This window comes from Meriones unguiculatus, chromosome 1 (genome assembly GCF_030254825.1).
Source record: "Meriones unguiculatus strain TT.TT164.6M chromosome 1, Bangor_MerUng_6.1, whole genome shotgun sequence".
In the NCBI taxonomy this organism is placed as follows: domain Eukaryota; kingdom Metazoa; phylum Chordata; class Mammalia; order Rodentia; family Muridae; genus Meriones; species Meriones unguiculatus.
Window position 1 is genome coordinate 18,878,029 of NC_083349.1, and position 22,257 is coordinate 18,900,285.

The 22,257-nt window shown below is 55.3% G+C and overlaps 1 protein-coding gene across 1 annotated transcript in view; it reads left to right on the top strand.

Annotated features, from left to right (window-relative positions):
* Positions 1-21,274, top strand: part of Muc5ac (mucin 5AC, oligomeric mucus/gel-forming) — a 31,561-nt gene extending 10,287 nt beyond the window's left edge. Inside the window, exons 19-50 of the mRNA XM_060376264.1 lie at positions 44-96; positions 505-605; positions 904-1,055; positions 1,286-1,424; positions 1,517-1,630; positions 1,742-1,921; positions 3,423-3,662; positions 3,993-4,149; positions 4,762-4,890; positions 5,161-5,332; positions 6,019-6,062; positions 6,195-6,380; positions 7,131-11,683; positions 12,101-13,424; positions 13,625-13,824; positions 14,288-14,462; positions 14,825-15,075; positions 15,173-15,356; positions 15,610-15,805; positions 16,309-16,487; positions 17,039-17,129; positions 17,253-17,353; positions 17,485-17,516; positions 17,636-17,798; positions 18,157-18,261; positions 18,474-18,511; positions 19,059-19,181; positions 19,260-19,358; positions 19,750-19,869; positions 20,071-20,128; positions 20,229-20,337; positions 20,794-21,274. Coding sequence (XP_060232247.1) covers positions 44-96; positions 505-605; positions 904-1,055; positions 1,286-1,424; positions 1,517-1,630; positions 1,742-1,921; positions 3,423-3,662; positions 3,993-4,149; positions 4,762-4,890; positions 5,161-5,332; positions 6,019-6,062; positions 6,195-6,380; positions 7,131-11,683; positions 12,101-13,424; positions 13,625-13,824; positions 14,288-14,462; positions 14,825-15,075; positions 15,173-15,356; positions 15,610-15,805; positions 16,309-16,487; positions 17,039-17,129; positions 17,253-17,353; positions 17,485-17,516; positions 17,636-17,798; positions 18,157-18,261; positions 18,474-18,511; positions 19,059-19,181; positions 19,260-19,358; positions 19,750-19,869; positions 20,071-20,128; positions 20,229-20,337; positions 20,794-21,076 — 10,051 coding nt within the window. The 3' untranslated portion in view covers positions 21,077-21,274. The remainder of the gene's footprint in view (positions 1-43; positions 97-504; positions 606-903; positions 1,056-1,285; positions 1,425-1,516; positions 1,631-1,741; positions 1,922-3,422; positions 3,663-3,992; positions 4,150-4,761; positions 4,891-5,160; positions 5,333-6,018; positions 6,063-6,194; positions 6,381-7,130; positions 11,684-12,100; positions 13,425-13,624; positions 13,825-14,287; positions 14,463-14,824; positions 15,076-15,172; positions 15,357-15,609; positions 15,806-16,308; positions 16,488-17,038; positions 17,130-17,252; positions 17,354-17,484; positions 17,517-17,635; positions 17,799-18,156; positions 18,262-18,473; positions 18,512-19,058; positions 19,182-19,259; positions 19,359-19,749; positions 19,870-20,070; positions 20,129-20,228; positions 20,338-20,793) is intronic.
* Positions 21,275-22,257: the final 983 nt, after the last annotated feature.

Genomic DNA, 22,257 nt, shown 5'->3' on the forward strand with positions numbered 1-22,257 from the left:
GGGGCCCAGAGCGGATGATGTTCTAACACTCCTCTACTCACAGCACCTGCACCCAAGGAACACTAACCTGCATTGGAAGTCCTGCCCTCGCTCCAGGTGAGCCTGTGAGGGAGCCTGTCAACTCTGGGAGAATATTTACAAAGAGCTTTCAGTGAACAGCACTTGGGGCGATGATCAGTTTGACTGTTGTGGTACAGTCTGTGCCTGTGCTCTTGGGCTCAGGAACAGGGGAGGTGAAGGTGAGGACAGTGTGCACACATTATCATGAAAACATTCAGTGCACTCTCAACTCAGACAACACACACACACACACACACACACACACACAGAGAGAGAGAGAGAGAGAGAGAGAGAGAGAGAGAGAGATCGAGATCACAGATGTGTACTCTTCCCTGCTGAGCTGTCTGGAAACAAAAGGCTCAGATATTATAGCACTTGCCTTCCCTTAGAGAAAGCTTGGCAGGGGTGGATGGCATCACCTCATTGGTCCCCTTCCTTTTCCAGTCTGTGATGCACCCATGATCTATTTTGACTGCCACAATGCCATACCTGGAGACACTGGAGCTGGATGTCAGAAGAGCTGTCACACCCTGGACATGACCTGTGTAAGTGACCCAGTCGCTTCCTAACAACCCTTCCTAGGACCTTCTTGATGGTCCCCTCACCTCCCTGGTCTCTCCTGCTATGGTGTCTGTGGAGACCATCACGCCTGAAGCAGAGCAGTGGGGCTGTTCCATACTGAGGGCCTTTGGGGCAGCCTGGCTAGACCGTGTTCCCAGAGCACCTCTGGTCACCCTGCTTTTGGGCTTCCTGCTCACATGGCACCTGAAGTCCCTCAGACAAAGAGGACATGACAGCCCCAGGCATCCATCCGTCCAATCACCTTGTCCATTTGCCCTGCAGTACAGCTCCGAGTGCGTGCCTGGCTGTGTGTGCCCGGATGGGTTGGTGGCAGATGGCAATGGAGGCTGTGTTGTTATTGAGGACTGTCCTTGTGTGCACAACGAGGCCACCTACAGGCCTGGGGAGACCATCAGAGTGGGCTGCAACAATTGGTATGTGAGGGTCCCTGTGGGAGAGGTGGGTATCCAAGCCATCATCAGCCCCAGAGGTCCCTGTTAGGAATGGACTAAACCCAAGCATGGCTTCTGGTGGACCTGCAGAGCACAGGCTCTCAAGGTGCCTGGGCTCTGTGCTTCAGTCTCTCATAGGGGGTCCCCACAGAGCTGCCAGGAAAGTCTCCATTCCTGTGGGAGCCCTTGGCTGACCTTTGCCCTCTTTGCAGCACCTGTGAGAATAGAATGTGGCAGTGCACGGGCAAGCCCTGCCTGGCCACCTGCGCTGTGTATGGGGATGGCCACTACCTCACTTTTGACGGGCAGCGCTACAGCTTCAGCGGGGACTGCGAGTACACGCTGTTGCAGGTATGCCTGGCCGGCAGCCTCACCCACAGCCACACACAGCCCCATGTACTCATCACCCTTCCCTCTCCCTTAATGATCCTCTGCTCCACCAGGACCACTGTGGTGGGAATGACAGCTCCCAGGATGCCTTTCGTGTTGTCACCGAGAATGTCCCCTGTGGTACCACCGGAACCACCTGCTCCAAGGACATCAAGATCTTCCTGGGGGTGAGTAAAATGGGGCTGGCAGAACACCCCGGGGGCTCCTCACTGGCATAGGGGCACACAGGAGGGGTATGTGTGGCCCTGGCCAGGCTCTGAGGACCTCTTGTCACACAGAACTATGAGCTGAAGCTGAGTGACGGCAAGGTGGAGGTGATCCAGAAGGGTGTGGGGCAGGAGCCCCCCTACTATGTCCACCGGATGGGCATCTACCTGGTGGTGGAAACCGATGTTGGCCTGGTGCTTCTGTGGGATGGGAAGACCAGCATCTTTCTCAGACTCAGCCCTGAGTTCAAGGTGAGAGTGAGCCAGGGAAGCATTGTGGTTGCCTCCCTCGAGGGCTGGGACACACGGGGGTGGGGAGATGGGCAGAGATAGACAGAGACACACTGAGAAACACAGAGAGAAAAGTAAACACAGAGAGGGAGAGATTCAGAGATAGAGACAAAGACAGTTAGAGATGGACAGAGTGAGGATGGGAGAGATCAAGAGCCACACACACAGAGACAGAGAGGCAAAGGAAGACAGAGACAGAGGGCCAGGGAGATGCTCAGGGAGTAAAGGCACTTGCTGACAAGCTGATGATCTCAGGCTTGAGGTTCAATCCCCAGGACCCACATGGTGGAAGAAGAGCTGACTTCCATGAGTTGTCTTCTGACCTCCACAAGAGCACTGTGGCACACGCATCCAGCACATATAAACACAATGAAATCAGTGTAATAAGATTTTGACAATACAGCCACTCCTGATGAGATCTGATAGACTAAGATCAGAAGGAAGGAGAGGAGGACCTCCCCTATCAGTGGACTTGCGATAGGGGCATGCATGAAGAAGGGGGTGGGAGGGTGGGATCGGGAGGGGTGGTGGGAGGGGCTTATGAGGAGATACAAAGTGAATAAAGAGTAATTAATAAAAATAAAAGAAAAAAAGAAAAAACATTTGAGAAAGAGGGAAGGAGGGAGGGCAATCGATGGGAAGAACTTTTAGAACGGCAGGGAGGAGGCCCCCTGCTGTGTGTGCCTTGTAGTTTTATTAAAAAAAATGGCCCAAAACTGGGTGGCCAGCTCTCTTTCTTATCTGGATGCTAGAAGCCCAAGTGATGTCAGCAAGGCTGCAATCCCTCTGGAGGCTCAGGAGGCTCTCTCTTGTCTCTTTAGTCTCCGGGGCTCCAGGTACCCTTGGATTGTAACTTGATTATCCTAGACAACCTCTTTTATAGCATGGTTCCCTGTGTGTTTGTGCCTGTATGTTTCTTTTTAAGAAGGTCACTAAACAAGGGACCCAGGACCCAACCTGCCTTAGTGGGACCTTGTCTCACTTGACCATATCTTCAAAGATTCTGCTTCTCAGATGGCCCAATTCACAAGCCCCAGAGTTAGAACAGGGACAAATATGGAGCGACTGTCCAACTCACTGGGGTGTTTTGGACTGCTATTCAAGACAGGCTCTAAGCCCCATGCTCACCCTACAAAGTGACTGAGAACTGGCACTAAGGTCAATATAGAGGGAAGAAGCAGCCTCAAGGGAAAAATGGAAAAAGAGGTTTCCCAGGTTGCCAGGCTGAGGGACTCACAGGCCTCCTGGGAAGTCATGGGCATGAACTTGGGGGCAGACACAGATGGGTACAAGTGCTGTGAACCACCACTTTATGCCACAGGGGTTGCCTTCCAAACTCACACGTGCCGCTCCTCCTGGGCTCATTCTCCAGGAAGTCAGGTGGTAATAGAGCAGATCAGATATATATCAGGGTAAAGGAAGGTAGCTCTGTCCCACACCTTTAATCTCTGTGCTTCTACAGGGCAGGGTCTGTGGCCTGTGTGGGAACTTTGACGACAACGCCATCAATGACTTCACCACACGCAGCCAGTCTGTGGTGGGCGATGTGCTGGAGTTTGGAAATAGCTGGAAGTTCTCTCCAACCTGCCCGGATGCCCTGGTGCCCAAGGACCCCTGCACAGCCAACCCTTACCGCAAGTCCTGGGCCCAAAAGCAATGCAGCATCATCAACAGTGCGACCTTCGCCACCTGCCATGCCCACGTACGGCATTGGGGCTGGGCGGTCTCTGGAGCTTAGGATGAAGAAGCCATTAGCCAAGGGCGTGGGAGTCTGGGGCCCAGGGGCTCACATGCATACATCAGAACGGGCTGTTGTTGGGGAGTTATTAACTCTGAACACGCACTGAGGAGGCTTTAGGCTGCTCCATGGCCAGGGTCTACGGACACTATGATGGCCTGGCTGAACATTCATGGTCATACATTTGTCACCATGAACTTTGGTAGAAGCTGGTCCAAGTTATTAGGCCAGAATGTGCACTAGGAGGCAGGGGAGGCGGGAGTCTCCAGAACCCAATGGCTTTGTCTCTCTCAGGTGGAACCGGCCAAGTACTACGAAGCCTGTGTGAGTGATGCATGTGCCTGCGACTCAGGGGGCGACTGTGAGTGTTTCTGCACTGCTGTGGCCGCCTATGCCCAGGCCTGCCACGAAGTGGGAGTGTGTGTGTCCTGGAGGACCCCTGACATCTGCCGTGAGTGGGGCTCTGTCTGTGTTGCTGAAGGGTGGGACCGGGGAATGAGGTGGGTCACAGCCTCCCACGCTCCTCCTGTTTTGGTCCTGACCTACGCGTAGGCATACACATGTACCTCCAATGTGTGTGTGTCTATCCATGCACGGTGTCCTGAACATCCAAGTGTGCAAGCACTGTGGCTCTAAACATGAACAGCTTCAAGGGCTGGGAGCTGCCAGGGCTGGGCTAGGATGTCTGCTGTGGACTAGGGCTCCAGGCAGGAGAGGCAAGCTCTGTATGTTCATCAGGATGCATTAGAGGGCCAAAAGTTTCCTCAGGAAAGTGAAGCAGAAACGAGGGTGGGCAGCTGGAGGAGAAAGCCTGGCCTCAGAAAACGTTCTGCAATGGAAGCCTCAGGACCCGTTCCTACGCACAGTCCATGCGAGGCCACGAGGGAGGAGTGTGGTTGGGGGGCAGTTTCTGTAGCTGGAGAGCCCCATTTGACGGTTGCCTCTCTGGCGCTCTCGCCAGCCCGGAACCTCTAGCTGAGCCACCCTTTCTCAGGGTGGGGTGCAAAACGGTGCAGCAGACCCTAGGTGCAGATTCACACCCATAAATCTCTCTGTTTTCTAGCACTGTTCTGTGACTACTACAACCCAGAGGGTCAGTGCGAGTGGCACTACCAGCCATGTGGTGCCCCCTGCATGCGCACCTGCCAAAACCCTAGCGGACAGTGCCTACAGGATCTTCGTGGTCTTGAAGGTAAGTTGAAGGCTGACAGGAGGGACAAGATCTCTTGGGTTCTTAGGATCGGGACTGGGTTCAATCCTGGGAGCTAAGGCTTGGGAGTTCCTTTCTCAGGAGACCCTTGGTTGGGATGAATTCTTCCTGATCCCACGAGGAGACCTTATGGTTTCGACCCCAAACACTAGTGTTGTAGATGAGGCTGGTCACTGGGGAAAGACATGGGCCCTGGGGGGTGAGAGGGCCTGGGGCAGACTCCGCCTGGGACTCAGGTCTCTTGGTCCACAGGCTGCTACCCCAAGTGCCCACCAGCGGCCCCCATCTTTGATGAGGGCACGATGCAGTGTGTAGCCAACTGTACAGTCACCCCCTCGCCTCCACCACCACGTCCCTGCCGTGTCAACGGAAAGTTGTACCGACCAGGCACAACAGTACCTTCAGACAAGAACTGTTATTCCTGGTAAGTCACCCAGACAGAGAGTGGTAGAACCTGGAACACAGTGGGGAATTCAACCCAACCTTATTCACAGCACCAGCCCGGGGTCTAGAGGTACCTCTCAGCCCAAGGCTAAGCTGAGGGGTAAAGAGTGATACTACCAGCCCTCTGGGGCTTCCTGCATGCCGACCTGCCGGACCCCCCAGTGTCCTGATCGTCAACTAGGAGGGAGAAGACTTGCCTTAGGCTCAGCTAAGAGGAAGGCTGCCTTTGGCTTGAGGCTGGGGTGGGAGGGAGGGTGACCTTGGCTTTTGGTTCAGATGAAGGGAGGGCAACCTTAGCTTGGGACTCAGCTGAGAAGGATGCCTTTGGCCTAAGATGCATCTAAAAGAGAGGACACTCTTGGTCTAAGATCCAACCATGTGTGAATGTGATGCGTCCTCAGCCAAGAGGTCCTCCCAGGGACGAGGGGACAATGCCTTTCAAAGTCCACATTGTCTCCATGAGTTGTTGACAGGGGTGGCATTTGAGAGAGTGTGACCTTAGCAGAGCAGAGCCTGCGAGGCTGAAGGTTAGGATTTGGGCAGGATCCCAGCCTCCAGCTTGGGCTGTGACAGGGCTGTTTCGTCACCAGTGCTAGGCACAGCGCGTGCCCCGCAAACAGCTCCAGGTCCCATGCGCTCAGTCCCGCTTCTTCCTTCTCTTGACAGCATGTGCACGGAGAGCGGCGTGCGCTGTGCCCATGACGCTGGTGGTGAGCATCTGCAGCCTCCTGTCTGAGCTGGGGATGGGGTGGCGGCAGCGGCGGGAGTGTGTGTGAGGGAGGGGCTGGTTGTCTTCAGTGCCTTAGCAGCCCCTGACGGCCATAAACATCTATCCCCCGCAGCCTGCGTCTGTACCTACAACGGGCAACACTTCCATCCCGGCGACATCATCTACCACACGACAGATGGCATGGGAGGCTGCATCTCTGCACACTGCAGGGCCGACGGTACCATTGAGAGGACTGTTGACACCTGCAGCCCCATCACTCCCGCTCCCCCGACCACTTTCTCCTTCTCCACACCGCTTGGTAAGGCAGATGTGACCGGAGGCAGAAAATGCTAGGCCTCCTGGGGGTGTCCCTCTCCCTGCTGATTGGTGCTGCTTCTCGTGATGAATGTTAGGCTAATGGCTAGCTATGGGTGTTGGTGGCAGGCACTGAGGCTCCAGAAGGAGCTCAGGAGCCAGCTATCAGGGACAGGCGTACCCTGCTTTTATTCTAACTACAAGAGGAAGGGATCAATCTCCTTGACTCACCCGGGAAGGCCTGGTGTCCATGGTACTGCTTTCTGTAGCTAATGGACCTGATCTCAACAGAATGTGGGCCTTAGCTTAGAGGCTCCAAGAACAAGTGATCCTAAGCCAGCCCTTAGATGACTATGAGATTTTCCCAGAATTCATAGCTGCTTGATTGCCTTACATTGCATGGATCACTAGGTATCCCTGAGGCCTCATCTTGTTGGGGCTTCCTCAGAGTCCCCCCAAGATGGTTTTGAGGGGAATAAACATGTAGATTCTGCTCAGGGCATGCCCTAGGGAGTAGATTTCCTTTAGTGGAGATTAATTTGTCCATGGGCCCACTATGGCACCCACCGAAAGGCAGGTAGGTTCTGAGGAGACAGACTGACTGATGTGGCCCTAATATTCAGTTTCCAAGGTTGGTATGACCAGGGTGGTGAAAGCCACAAGGCAGCTGATGAATGAGGAGGGAGGGTATGGCCAGGGACCAGGTAGACAACCCCAAGGACCAATTGCTCACTCCTGTTACCTTTGCCCACAGTCATGACCTCAATGAGACCCTCCAGCACACATCCCGGCAGCACCCTGTCTGTGGAGACCCCTGCCACCGCTTCCACCCTGAGCCCATCTACGACAGCCTCTACCTCACCCATGCCAGGGTGCCAAGAGGAGTGCCATTGGTCTCACTGGATGGATGTCAGCCGTCCTGGACGTGGCATCGACAGCGGCGACTTTGACACCCTGGAGAACCTCCGTGCCCATGGCCACCAGATCTGCCAAGTGCCAAAAGCAGTGGAGTGCCGTGCTGAGAAGAGCCCCGAGGTGCCTCTTCACGCACTAGGGCAGCGTGTGGAGTGCAGCACAGCTGTGGGCCTGACCTGTCACAACAGGGACCAGGTGTCAGGGCTCTGTGACAACTACCAGATCAAAGTTCAGTGCTGTACCCCCATCAGCTGCCCAACCTCCAGTGCTCCTACCAAGACCACCCATTCGATAGCCTCCAGCACAGCTGCGGTGGGGGCCACAACCTCCTCAGCCTCTGTCACCTCGACGGACCACACAGACAGCACAGTTCCCTCAGGTCCCTCTACCCATGCCCCAGGTCCTTCTCCATCGTCCTCTGGTTCTTCTTCATCGGCTCCAGGTCCATCTACCCCTGCCCCAGTCACTTCTACTACTATTAAAACAACTCTGTCCACCACTAGCCCAATGCCAGAGCCAACTCCAGCCACATCGTCCGCATCCAGCTCAACCTCAGGGTCCACAGTGGCCTCCTTTGAAACTACCCACCAATGCAGACAGGAGCGTTGCGGTTGGACTGTTTGGATAGATGGCAGCTACCCAGGGTCTGACAGAGACAGTGGAGATTTTGACACTTTTAGGAACCTGAGAGCCAAAGGATACAAGTTCTGTGAGAAGCCACGAAATGTTGAGTGCAGGGCTCAGTTCTTTCCCAACACTCCGCTGGCAGAGCTAGGGCAGAATGTGACCTGCAACCCAGAGGTAGGCTTGATCTGTCTGAACAAGGACCAGCTGCCACCCATTTGCTACAACTATGAGATCCGGATAGAGTGCTGTACGGTCGTGGACCTGTGCTCCACAGCTTCACCCACCACACATTCCACTGAAGTCAGCGCGAAAACAAAGACAAGCAGGACGACACGCGTGCATTCCCCTTCCACCAAGGAGACCAGCACTCACTCAGCAACCATACACACAAAACACTCGACCACAGGCAGTCCACACACAATCACCCAACCGGTGACCACCCACTGCCAGCCACAGTGCAACTGGACCAAGTGGTTTGACACTGACTTCCCAGTGCCCGGTCCACATGGAGGGGACCTGGAAACCTACAGCAACATCCTGAGGAGAGGAGAGAAGATCTGCCAGCGGCCAGAGGAGATCACACAGCTGGAATGCAGGGCTGAGAGCCATCCTGAGGTGAGGGTGGAGGACCTGGGCCAGGTGGTGCAGTGTGAGCCCAGCGTGGGCCTGGTGTGCAGGAACCGGGACCAGAAGGGCATGTCCGGGATGTGCCTCAACTACGAGGTGCGAGTGCTGTGCTGTGGCATCCCCGAAGGCTGCCCCAGCACCACACGAGCCACTCCTTCCAGCGCCCCAAGTGAGACTGTCACCAGCCCAGTGCCTGGCACTAGGTCTGCTCATATAGCAAGCAGTACCTCCATGCCTCAAACCACGACAACCATAGTGCAGACGGCCAGTACCACCTCCAGGAAGCCAGCCAGCACCACTTCCAAACCCCAAACCAGCTCAACACCCATCCGCGAAGCCAGCACCACCTCTACCCCCCAAACCTCAGGGCCCACAGCCAGCACAGCACACACCAGCTCTGTGCAGACAGCAAGCACAACATCCATCCCTAAATCCAGCTCTAACTCCAGGAAGCCAGTCAGCACCACTTCCAAAGCCCAGACTAGCTCAACACCTACGGGAAAGTCCAGGACCTCATCCACACCCCACACAAGCTCAGCCTCGGGGTCAACAGCCAGCACAGTCCCCAGAACCAGCTCTGCGCAGACAGTCCACACGACATTGGTGGGAACAAGCAGCACCAGCTCTGTGGCTGGAACCAGCACCACCTCTGTTCCTGTCAGCACCACAGGCCCCGGGCCTCATGGAGAGGTGACCTCTTCCCCAGTAAGCACCCACTGCCAGCCACAGTGCAACTGGACCAAGTGGTTTGACACTGACTTCCCGGTGCCTGGTCCTCATGGAGGGGACCTGGAAACCTACAGCAACATCCTGAGGAGGGGAGAGAAGATCTGCCACCGGCCAGAGGAGATCACACAGCTGGAATGCAGGGCTGGGAGCCATCCTGAGGTGAGGGTGGAGGACCTGGGCCAGGTGGTGCAGTGTGAGCCCAGCGTGGGCCTGGTGTGCAGGAACCGGGACCAGAAGGGCATGTCCGGGATGTGCCTCAACTACGAGGTGCGAGTGCTGTGCTGTGGCGTCCCCGAAGGCTGCCCCAGCACCACACGAGCCACTCCTTCCAGCGCCCCAAGTGAGACTGTCACCAGCCCAGTGCCTGGCACTAGGTCTGTTCATATAGCAAGCAGTACCTCCATGCCTCAAACCACAACAACCATAGTGGAGACAGCCAGTACCACCTCCACACCCGAAACAAGATCACCAGCTACAGGAAAAGTCAGCACCACCCTGAAAACCCAGACCAGCTCAACACCTATCAGGGAAGCCAGCACCACCTCCACAGCCCAAACCTCAGGGCCCACAGCCAGCACAGCGCACACCAGTGGCCCCAGCACCAGCTCTGTGCAGACAGCAAGCACAACATCCATGCCTAAATCCAGCCCCATCTCCACGAAGCCAGAAAGCACCACTTCCACAACCAAAGCAAGTTCAGTCTCTACAGGAAAAGCCAGCACCATTTCCACCAGGGGCCCCAGCACCAGCTCTGTGGCTGGAACCAGCACCACCACTGTTCCCCTCAGCACCACAGGCCCCGGGCCTCATGGAGAGGTGACCTCTTCCCCAGTAAGCACCCACTGCCAGCCACAGTGCAACTGGACCAAGTGGTTTGACACTGACTTCCCGGTGCCTGGTCCACATGGAGGGGACCTGGAAACCTACAGCAACATCCTGAGGAGAGGAGAGAAGATCTGCCAGCGGCCAGAGGAGATCACACAGCTGGAATGCAGGGCTGAGAGCCATCCTGAGGTGAGGGTGGAGGACCTGGGCCAGGTGGTGCAGTGTGAGCCCAGCGTGGGCCTGGTGTGCAGGAACCGGGACCAGAAGGGCATGTCCGGGATGTGCCTCAACTACGAGGTGCGAGTGCTGTGCTGTGGCGTCCCCGAAGGCTGCCCCAGCACCACACGAGCCACTCCTTCCAGCGCCCCAAGTGAGACTGTCACCAGCCCAGTGCCTGGCACTAGGTCTGCTCATATAGCAAGCAGTACCTCCATGCCTCAAACCACGACAACCATAGTGCAGACGGCCAGTACCACCTCCAGGAAGCCAGCCAGCACCACTTCCAAACCCCAAAGCAGCTCAACACCCATCCGCGAAGCCAGCACCACCTCCACAGCCCAAACCTCAGGGCCCACAGCCAGCACAGCACACATCAGTGGCCCCAGCACCAGCTCTGTGCCTGGAACCAGCACCACCTCTGTTCCCGTCAGCACCACAGGCCCCGGGCCTCATGGAGAGGTGACCTCTTCCCCAGTAAGCACCCACTGCCAGCCACAGTGCAACTGGACCAAGTGGTTTGATACTGACTTCCCGGTGCCTGGTCCACATGGAGGGGACCTGGAAACCTACAGCAACATCCTGAGGAGAGGAGAGAAGATCTGCCAGCGGCCAGAGGAGATCACACAGCTGGAATGCAGGGCTGAGAGCCATCCTGAGGTGAGGGTGGAGGACCTGGGCCAGGTGGTGCAGTGTGAGCCCAGCGTGGGCCTGGTGTGCAGGAACCGGGACCAGAAGGGCATGTCCGGGATGTGCCTCAACTACGAGGTGCGAGTGCTGTGCTGTGGCGTCCCCGAAGGCTGCCCCAGCACCACACGAGCCACTCCTTCCAGCGCCCCAAGTGAGACTGTCACCAGCCCAGTGCCTGGCACTAGGTCTGTTCATATAGCAAGCAGTACCTCCATGCCCCAAACCACGACAACCATAGTGGAGACAGCCAGTACCACCTCCACACCTGAAACAAGATCACCAGCTACAGGAAAAGTCAGTACCACCCTGAAAACCCAGACCAGCTCAACACCAATCAGGGAAGCCAGCACCACCTCCACAGCCCAAACCTCAGGGCCCACAGCCAGCACAGCGCACACCAGTGGCCCCAGCACCAGCTCTGTGCAGACAGCAAGCACAACATCCATGCCTAAATCCAGCCCTACCTCCAGGAAGCCAGCCAGCACCACTTCCAAACCCCAAACCAGCTCAACACCTACAGGAAAGTCCAGCACCTCATCCACACCCCACACAAGCTCAGCCTCGGGGTCAACAGCCAGCACAGTCCCCAGAACCAGCTCTGTGCAGACAGACCACACGACATTTGTGGGAACAAGCAGCACCAGCTCTGTGCCTGGAACCAGCACCACCTCTGTTCCTGTCAGCACCACAGGCCCCGGGCCTCATGGAGAGGTGACCTCTTCCCCAGTAAGCACCCACTGCCAGCCACAGTGCAACTGGACCAAGTGGTTTGACACTGACTTCCCGGTGCCTGGTCCACATGGAGGGGACCTGGAAACCTACAGCAACATCCTGAGGAGGGGAGAGAAGATCTGCCACCGGCCAGAGGAGATCACACAGCTGGAATGCAGGGCTGGGAGCCATCCTGAGGTGAGGGTGGAGGACCTGGGCCAGGTGGTGCAGTGTGAGCCCAGCGTGGGCCTGGTGTGCAGGAACCGGGACCAGAAGGGCATGTCCGGGATGTGCCTCAACTACGAGGTGCGAGTGCTGTGCTGTGGCGTCCCCGAAGGCTGCCCCAGTACCACACGAGCCACTCCTTCCAGCGCCCCAAGTGAGACTGTCACCAGCCCAGTGCCTGGCACTAGGTCTGCTCATATAGCAAGCAGTACCTCCATGCCCCAAACCACGACAACCATAGTGCAGACGGCCAGTACCACCTCCAGGAAGTCAGCCAGCACCACTTCCAAACCCCAAACCAGCTCAACACCCATCCGCGAAGCCAGCACCACCTCTACCCCCCAAACCTCAGGGCCCACAGCCAGCACAGCACACACCAGTGGCCCCAGCACCAGCTCTGTGCAGACAGCAAGCACAACATCCATGCCTAAATCCAGCCCTACCTCCAGGAAGCCAGTCAGCACCACTTCCAAACCCCACACCAGCTCAGTCTCTACAGAAAAAGCCAGCACCCTTTCCACCAGTACCACCTCCACACCCGAAACAAGATCACCAGCTACAGGAAAAGTCAGCACCACCCTGAAAACCCAGACCAGCTCAACACCTATCAGGGAAGCCAGCACCACCTCCACAGCCCAAACCTCAGGGCCCACAGCCAGCACAGCGCACACCAGTGGCCCCAGCACCAGCTCTGTGCAGACAGCAAGCACAACATCCATGCCTAAATCCAGCCCTACCTCCAGGAAGCCAGCCAGCACCACTTCCAAACCCCAAACCAGCTCAACACCTACAGGAAAGTCCAGCACCTCATCCACACCCCACACAAGCTCAGCCTCGGGGTCAACAGCCAGCACAGTCCCCAGAACCAGCTCTGCGCAGACAGTCCACACAACATTTGTGGGAACAAGCAGCACCAGCTCTGTTCTCCTCAGCACCACCTCTGTTCCTGTCAGCACCACAGGCCCTGGGCCTCATGGAGAGGTGACCTCTTCCCCAGTAAGCACCCACTGCCAGCCACAGTGCAACTGGACCAAGTGGTTTGACACTGACTTCCCGGTGCCTGGTCCTCATGGAGGGGACCTGGAAACCTACAGCAACATCCTGAGGAGAGGAGAGAAGATCTGCCACCGGCCAGAGGAGATCACACAGCTGGAATGCAGGGCTGAGGGCCACCCTGAGGTGAGGGTGGAGGACCTGGGCCAGGTGGTGCAGTGTGAGCCCAGCGTGGGCCTGGTGTGCAGGAACCGGGACCAGAAGGGCATGTCTGGGATGTGCCTCAACTACGAGGTGCGAGTGCTGTGCTGTGGCGTCCCCGAAGGCTGCCCTGAGACCTATGGGACTGCTCCTGTGACATCATCCCACAAGCCCTCATTTCCAGTTGTGTCACCCTCCTCTGTGCCCACAACCTCACTGTCCAGTTCTAGGGTACCTTCTACCACCACGCCCTGCTTCTGCAGCGTGTCGGGCCGGTTATACACTTTGGGTAAGTGAGATGTCTTTACGTAGTAGAACGCCTATGTGTGTCCTTGCTTTTGGCAGATGGTGCCAGAATTGCCTTCTAACATCTCTAGTCTCATTCCTTGACTGAGTGGGAGGTCTTGAGGCCCACAGCCCACTGTCTCCTGGGAAGCAGACTTTTCTTTCGGGACCTCCCCAGCTTCTCCACACCTCTCGATCTTGCAGGATCCATCATCTACAACCAGACAGACCTCGATGGCCACTGTTACTACGCGCTGTGCAGCCAGGATTGCCAGGTGGTCAGAGGGGTTAGTGCGAGCTGCCCCTCCACCATGATGCCCCCGACATCACCTCTGCCCACATCTACATCTCCTGCCCCGCCTGTCCCTGTGAGGGACCGCTGCAATCTGTTTCCTCCAAGAATGGTAAGTCTCTCTCCCGTCCTCCCTGGAGACTCACGGCCCATTTGGAGACCTTTGTGTATTTGCAATTAAAGCCCAGCTTGAGTGCTCGTGAAGATCGCCAGTCCCTGGCTGACACAAGATGAGCTTTAGGCTTGGTTCTTTTATGGCCTTGCAGGGCTGGTCCATGCTTTGCAGGCATGGATGTTCTTGCCAAGTAGTTGGGTGTTGGAGCTGGAGGTTAAAACTGCCCCCAGTGAGAGTGAAGGTGACAGAGGGCATGGTGTACTCCATGCATGTAGTGGCACATGGAAAAGGGTGACGTACAGGGGAGGAGCAGTTCCACACAGTGAACCTTTATAGCCGTTCCAGATGTTTGCAGGGATGAGGTGAGGCCAGCGGCTGGAATGGAGGCACAAAACACTGAGAACTGAAGGGTGGCCCCATGATCCAGGCCTTAGACCCACAGCCGGCTTTGTTTCTACAGAAAGGGGAGACCTGGCATATGCCTAACTGTTCCCAAGCCACCTGTGAGGGCAACAATGTTGTCTCTGTGAGCCCACGCCAGTGTCCAGAACTGAAGGCACCATCTTGTGCCAATGGCTACCCACCCCTGAAGGTGGATGACCAGGATGGTTGCTGCCAGCACTACCAGTGCCAGTGTGAGTGGGGCTAGGGTTCAATGGGGGAAGGGGCATGACAGAGGAGGAGAGAATGAGGCGGACACCAGGAAAGACCTTCCGTTATCCAGGCAGGGATGGGGATACCAAGTAGGGGGAACTGAGTCCCAGAGCCATAGATCCCAGCGGGAGGAGAAGAGGGCCCTCTGTCTCAGAATCCCAGCAGCTTAGGAAGGATCTGCCAGAAGAGTCTGAAGGGACCATCCATGTGCTTCACAAGGGTACAATGGTCTCAGGAGTTCTAGATTTGTGGGGGGGGGGAGGAAGGGGGAGTTAGTAGGTAGATGAGAGCCAGTCTATAAGGTGGCATGGAGGCCTTGCTCTAAGCTAACTGGCACCCACAGGTGTTTGCAGCGGCTGGGGTGACCCCCATTACATCACATTTGATGGCACCTACTACACTTTCCTGGATAACTGCACATATGTGCTGGTGAAGCAGATTGTGCCTGTGTTTGGACACTTCCGTGTGCTCATTGACAACTACTTTTGTGACCTGGGAGACAGTGTTTCCTGCCCGCAGTCCATCATTGTCGAGTACCACGAGGACCATGTGGTGCTGACCCGCAGGCCAGTTGATGGGGTCATGACTAACCAGGTGGGTATCTGTCACATGTGGGTGGGTGGGGATTGTGTCAGGCTTGGTCTGGGATGGGGACCCTAATCCTAACCTTTCTTCTGCCGTTGGTGTCCAGATCATCTTCAACGACAAGGTAGTCAGTCCTGGCTTCCAGCAGAACGGCATTGTCGTCTCCCGTGTGGGTATCAAGATGTATGTTTCCATCCCAGAGATTGGTGTCCAGGTTATGTTTTCAGGCCTCATCTTCTCTGTCGAGGTGCCCTTCAACTTGTTCGCCAACAACACAGAGGGCCAATGCGGTAAGCTCCGCTCTGGATATTGTTACTGGCAGCCTCCCCCGGGGCCTAGAGGGATTTCACACTGCGGAAATATGGTTCACATCTGCTTGTTCCGTGGCGGCTTCCCTGTACACAGGGAACCAAACTGGCTTCTGGGGCAGCCAAATGCACAGGATACGAAACAAGATGCCAATTTCATATCACAAGATTCTCAACAAGAGTACACTGGACACAGCTCTGCTGCCCAGCTGGCTGACCCTTGTCTCATCTGTAGGCACTTGCACCAATGACAAGAAGGATGAATGCCGCCTGCCTGGAGGGGCAATAGCCTCCTCTTGTTCAGAGATGTCTCTCCACTGGAAGGTTCCTCACCCTCCCTGCCAAGGGCCTTCGCCAACGCCAACTTCAGTACCCAAGCCTTCACCTACCGTGTGCCCACCATCGCCAATCTGTCAGATCATCCTAAGCGAGTAAGACTCCAGGAAATGGGGTAGCCTTGCCGGCTCCATCCGCCAAAAGCTACAGGGTCCTTAAAAGGCTTCCAAGAGAAACGAGACCTGCCTTGTTCCAGGCTCTGGGCATGGTCTCTGGGGATCTTGTCAGATAGTGGTTGTTGCTGGAATGCACCTGCAGGGCTGGCCTTGGCCAGGTTGGCTGATCTCTGGAGTCCTCTGCAAGTTCCTCTCACTGATACAGGCATCAGTCACTGCCTGTACCTGGGCAGCACCCCGGGTTGCAGAATAAGGGAGAATGAGGGGAGAGGCATTGGCAGGAAGCAATGGTCTGGCTGATGCCTTCCCTGGCACACATAGAGGTGGATGCCCCTTGGGTTGGAAGACAGGCTTATAGGTGCTGAATCATTGTCCAGGAACTCACCTCCAAGGGGCTATCACCGATCTGGAAGCCCCCACTGTGTGTGGTACCCTGAGTAGAACGGATGCACCCACCGCTGTTTGTCTCTGCCCACCCACAGAGTCTTCCAGCCTTGCCATGACGTCATCCCTCCACTGGCGTTCTATGAAGGCTGCGTATTTGACTATTGCAATGTGTTGGACTTGGAGGTGGTGTGCTCAGGCCTGGAGCTCTACGCATCACTCTGTGCAGCCGAAGGAGTGTGCATCTCCTGGAGAAGCAAGACCAACAACACCTGCCGTGAGTGCCCCGCCCGGTCACCTTCCTGTTCTCTGTTGTGAGCATGTAGAGGAACTAGGGAGACGGCCTGGCTGAGGAGAAGGACATCCAGACAGAGGGCCAGTCTTTCCGGGGGGGAGGGGAAGACTTTGGGCTTGTCTGCGAGAAAGAGGGTTATCAAGTTGCGGTATCTTTGGACTTAGGGCCTACGGCGTTGGCTGTCTTGAGCAAACAATAGAGCAGCAGTTTTCAATCTGTGGGTTGAGGGGTCGCATATCAGATATCCTGCCTATCAGATATTAACATTATGATTCATAACAGTAGCAAAATTACGGTTATGAAGTAGTAACAAAATAATTTTATGTTTGGGGGTCACCGTGACATGAGGAACTATTTTGAAGGGTCTGAGCATCAGAAAAGTTGGGAACCACTGACCTAGATGGATGGGAGGTTGTAGGTAGTCACTGAAGGCTTTTGAGTTGGTTTCAGCACTCAGCAATGGCTGGGGCTTGGAGGAGCCCTGAAGTGGGGGCTTGAGGTGGCTTCTCAAGGGTGGCTTTCTCTCCATGCAGCATTCACCTGTCCTGCTAACAAAGTATACCAGCCTTGTGGTCCATCTACCCCTCACTATTGTTACAGTAATGATGACATCAGCAGCAGCTTGTAAGTGTCAACACTCTCCCCAGGGCTGATAAACCCTGGGTACCCAATTCTGGCATTTGGCTCTCCTAGGCTGGATTCTTTTTTACTTAGGGGTAAAGGCGCACCAATTCTGTTTTTTTACAGGATCCTTCAAGAAGCTGGCCCCACCACAGAGGGCTGCTTCTGTCCAGACAACATGACACTTTTCAGTACTAATGATTCAATCTGCGTGCCTTCCTGCCAATGTACGTCCCCAAGGGCATGGAGTGCGGGTTTGGAGGGGCAGGATGTGGCTTGACTCACTATGGTGGCCAACATGGCTGCTATTCTGGCTCCATTCTGTGGCCACCCAAAATGACAGGACTTCTCTTTACAGGGTGTCTGGGGCCTGATGGGGAACCTGTGGAGGTAGGTATGAATGGTGGTGGTTTCTGGGGGCCAGAGCCTGAGGCAGGAGGCTCTGAAAACAAAGCCCCTGGGCTGCGCGGCTCACTTGCAGGTCAGGCTCACGTGTCATTCCCCCACAGCCGGGCCGTACCATCAGCGTGGACTGCAAGGACTGCACCTGTAAAGACGGCACGCTGACCTGCCAGAGGAAGTTCTGCCCCGAGCCCACCTGTCCAGAACCTGGTTTTGTGCCTGTGCCTGTGGCCCTGGAGGCTGGCCAGTGTTGTCCCAGGTTCAGCTGTGGTGAGCCTTTGCTATTGTTCCCATACCCGTGGGTAGGACTGTCCTTTGAGGAGTCATGAGTGCACCAGGTCAGCAGCCAGTTCTGTGTACACGGGCCAGGGAGGCAAGGAGAGAGACCACGTACCCCAGGCTATGCACACTGCCTGGGTATAGGGACCTTACTGTGTTCTGCTCTGACAACCTCCTAGCAGGTGTTTTCTTGAGGTGTGTGTGTTGGAGAATCCTCTGCCCAGCCTGCAGAGCCTGGTCCTTGGGTCCTGGGAGCTCTCATGACATCCTGTGGTGGGGTAGGCCCTGGGAGCAGAAAACAAGCAGGTAGAGAGTAAGCCTGGCCCCTGACAGCTTTCTCTACCCACAGTCTGCAACTCCAGCTACTGCCCCCCTCCTCTGCACTGCCCGGAGAATTCTAGCCTGGTGGTCACATATGAGGAGGGAGCTTGCTGCCCGAGCCAAAACTGCAGCAGTGAGTACCCCTGACCCTGCGCCCAATCACACCAGGGCCTGAAATTTCCCAGGGGGATGACCAGATGAAGCCCCTGATGGTTAGATAGGTGTGGTTGCTTTGGTGGGAAGAAAGCCTGATGTGCTCCAGTGTCTAGCAGCAGAATTTACTGATGCCAGAGCCAGGCTGTGCCCTGCAAGGCCCAGGTTACAACCATCGTGTCTCTTGGACAGGTCAGACTGGCTGCGAAGTCAACGGAACTCTATATCAGGTAGGAAGCAACGGTGCTCAGGCCTCAAAGCCTACAGGGGCTGAGTTTCCACTTGGGGCTCCCCACCAGCCCTTAGGAGCTCAAGTGGATATCGGAGAAGCTGGGGTGCTCTTGAGCCTCTGTAGACCCTGGAACAGAGCTCCTGCCCAGATCAATGATCCAAGCTTTTGTGGAGACATAGCTCAGTGCAGTACAATTAAAGCTGACCCCAGTATCCTTGAAGCTGCCAATACCTGGTGTCTTAGACTGTAAGGATTCTAGCAGCTCTCTGTCCCCTGAAATCATTGCTGGCTATGCCATCACCACACTTTTCCCATGCTGGTTCCCCAAGTGTGTGGGTCACCTGACATAGAGATAGTTATATGTCTGTGCTCTGTCCCATGACAGAACCTAGGTTGTTTGGTCTCTTCACGATGAGGTAACACCAAGGATCACTCCTAAGGAATGAGCCAGCTTGGTGGGCAGCCAGGGCAACTGGCCAGTCAGAGTGTAGAGAAGATCTCCTTCCAGCCTGAGCCCACTAATGCCCAGCCCTGACTCTTTCCAGCCTGGTGCTGTGGTCTCCTTCAGCCTGTGTGAAACATGCTTGTGTGAGGCGTCCAGCAATCCCCTTTCAGGTGCCTTTGTGGTCAGCTGTGAGGCCGAGCACTGTGACACCGGCTGTGCTAAGGTGAGCCCTGGCCCGCCTCTCCTCTCATCACCCTGTGCCAATGGCCTGGACTCAGGCAGCACGCCATTCTTCCTGCAGGGCTTTGAGTACCAGGACAAGCCAGGGCAGTGCTGCGGCCGGTGCGTGCAGAAGACCTGCCCCTTTAAAAACAGCAACGGCTCCACCTACTTCTACCTTGTGAGTAGCTGGGACTACGCTAGGTCACCTCAAGAAGGGGGACTAGATGCTGGGAACAGCGGGCCACGGGCTCTGCAAAGGCTCCACATGGGCTGGGGCAAAGTCACAACACTCCCCGAAGAACTGCAAAGTCCCTGGTCCAGGTATAGAAAGCAAGAAATGGACAGCATCTGTGAATTAAGCAAACAGAGTCCTGGGGGTACTGGATCCTGAGTAGCCTAAGTCCTGGAGACTCAGAGATGATCAGGCAGGATCCTGGGGATTCCAGACTGAATAGACAGGGTCCTATTGGGGGGCACCTGGGAAGCCATACCAGTGTCTCTTTGGAAGCTAATAGGCTGTGGGGAGACAGAGGATGGTCACCCACTATTAATGCTGAGCCTCCTTTCAGCCTGGTGAGTCCTGGAAAGAACCCGGGAACCCATGTGTGACTCATAAGTGTGAGAGCTTCCAAGATACTTTCATGGTTGTGACGACGAAGCAAGAGTGCCCCAAGGTCAACTGTCCACCGGTAAGTTTAAGCTTCCCCACTCTAGCTAAGGAGCCAGCTTACCCGGAGTTGAGGGGGCCCAGCGCTGTAAGGCCAGCAGGCTTATCTCTCTCATGGAGAGGGTCCCCGCTCTTCTTGTGTGCATTTGGCCCCATGTCTCATCCCTCCATTTCTCACTGCCTGGTTGCCTCTGGCATTCACAATGGCCCATTTTTGGCACAGGGCCAGGCTAAGCTGAGAGAAGATGGTTGCTGCTATGACTGTACCATACCCCAGCAGAGTAAGTGGGGATCTGACAAGGAAGGGGTTGAGCCCAGCCTGGACAACCAGGAAATTACTGAATGGACACTGACCTTCTGCTTCATTTCCTGTCCTCCCAGAATGCTCTGTGCACCATAGACAGCAGATCATCCGTCAGCAAAACTGCAGCTCTGAGGGTCCTGTGAGCCTCTCCTTCTGCCAGGGCAACTGTGGGGACAGCACCTCCATGTAAGAGCCCCAGGGAGCCCCAGGGGACATGGTTCAGAGATGCAATTGGTGACAGGGTGGTGTGGGGTTGTTTGGTCCACTCAGGCCCAGAAGCAGAGCAAACAGGGCAGACAGAAGGGTGAGAAAGAGGGTTGTAGGGTTTCCAGAGGATAACTGGGAAGCCCAGGGTAGTGTCAGCAGGTTTCTAAGAGGCTTGGATTATAGTGACTACTTTTAAAGTAATATTCTGTTTGTGGAAGTACCTCAGACTTGCTGTGCATCCGGCTGCAGACTTAGGACATCTGGTGGCCAAGGGCAGCTGTGGTAGAAACATTTGCCCCAGGGCAATTCGCAAGTGAGCCAGCAGGGTTGTGAACATGGTGATAAGGGCTTGGCAATGTGCCCGCTGGACACAGAGCCTGTGGCAGGTGCAGGCAGCTCCCAGTAAGGCCCAGTGCTGAACACATCTACCCACAGGTACTCCCTGGAGGCCAACATGGTGGAGCACAAGTGTGAGTGCTGCCAGGAGCTTCAGACCTCGCAGAAAAATGTGACTCTTCTCTGTGATGATGGCTCCAGTCGTACCTTCAGCTTTACCCAGGTTGAGAAGTGTGGCTGCCTGGGCCAGCAATGCCATGCTCCAGGTGACACGAGCCACTTAGAGTCCTCAGGAACAGAGTCCAAGTCCAAGGAAAGTAAGGAACACAGCCAGCAGTCAGCATTCAGGGCCAGTGAGGAGGTGTTTGGGCCTTCCCAGTAAACTGAGCTGCACTCCTCCCAACACACCACCAAGTCCTCCTGAGGCCAGCAGCACGTGAACTGTTGTTCAAGTGGTTCGAATTCCGGGCTTCTACCTACCCACCACTTCCTCCTCAATGGGGACATCGATCCCAGCTATTCTTGAAGGTGGGAGAGGCCCTTATTCACTGTTTAGGAGCATGAGGATGATGGGATGCTATGGGCAGAACTCCATTATCACCAAAGGGTTCCATGAATGAACGTCACTTAGATGCGGGTATCAGCTGCTTGGCCTCACTCTCACCTCATCCCTGCACCTCTGTCCCCATCCCCACCTCAGGAAATGACTAGTATGTTTTATAAATACACTCAGAGCATTTGTGGATTTTGTGTTTGTGTGTTTTCTTAAAAAAAAAAATGTCCATAGATACAAGAACTAAAAGGCCTGAACAACAGGGGCTTATACTCCAGGCTGTTCAGTAGGAGTCTAGCAGCCCAGTGAGGGCCACTGGGGAGTTCTCTGCCTTTATTTGCTGAGAGGATATGTTCCAAAAGGTGACAGTAACTACACAAAAGCAAACAAAAGCCTGGCCAATGCTCAGAGTCAAAGGCATCCTGGGAGAGGACAATGAGGGAGAGAATGAATGAGTGAGCAAATTAGTGAATGAGTAAGTGATTGAATTCATGAATAAATGAGGAAGTGAGTGATTTAGTGGACGAGTAAGTGAATTAGAGTGTAGGAATAATCGAGTGAGAAAATGAACTATGAATAAGATTAGTGAATGAGTGGATAAGTGGGTGACCGATGGAATTAATGAATTAGTGCAATAGTAACAAAGTGCTTGAATGAGGGAGGGCGTGGATGAGTGTACAAGTGTCTGGGTGGATAGATAAGCAAACTAGGAAGTGAGTGGATAAATGGTTGAGCAGATGGGTGAATGAATTAGTGAGTGAGAAAATGAGTGAATGAATGAACAGATGATGAATGAATGTGTGGATTAACGTGTGAGTGCATGAAGGCATGGATGGCCAAGTTGTTGAGTGAATGAGTGTATGAATGAGTGAGTGCATGGATGTATGAAGTAGTGAGAGGGACCTGGAGGTGCCCAGGCATTGGCAAGCAAGTTTGGATATCCCACTGCCCACTAAGGCCTGAAGGGAGGCTGAGTAGCCACGGGCAGCCTAGGATCATGCACGCACTGG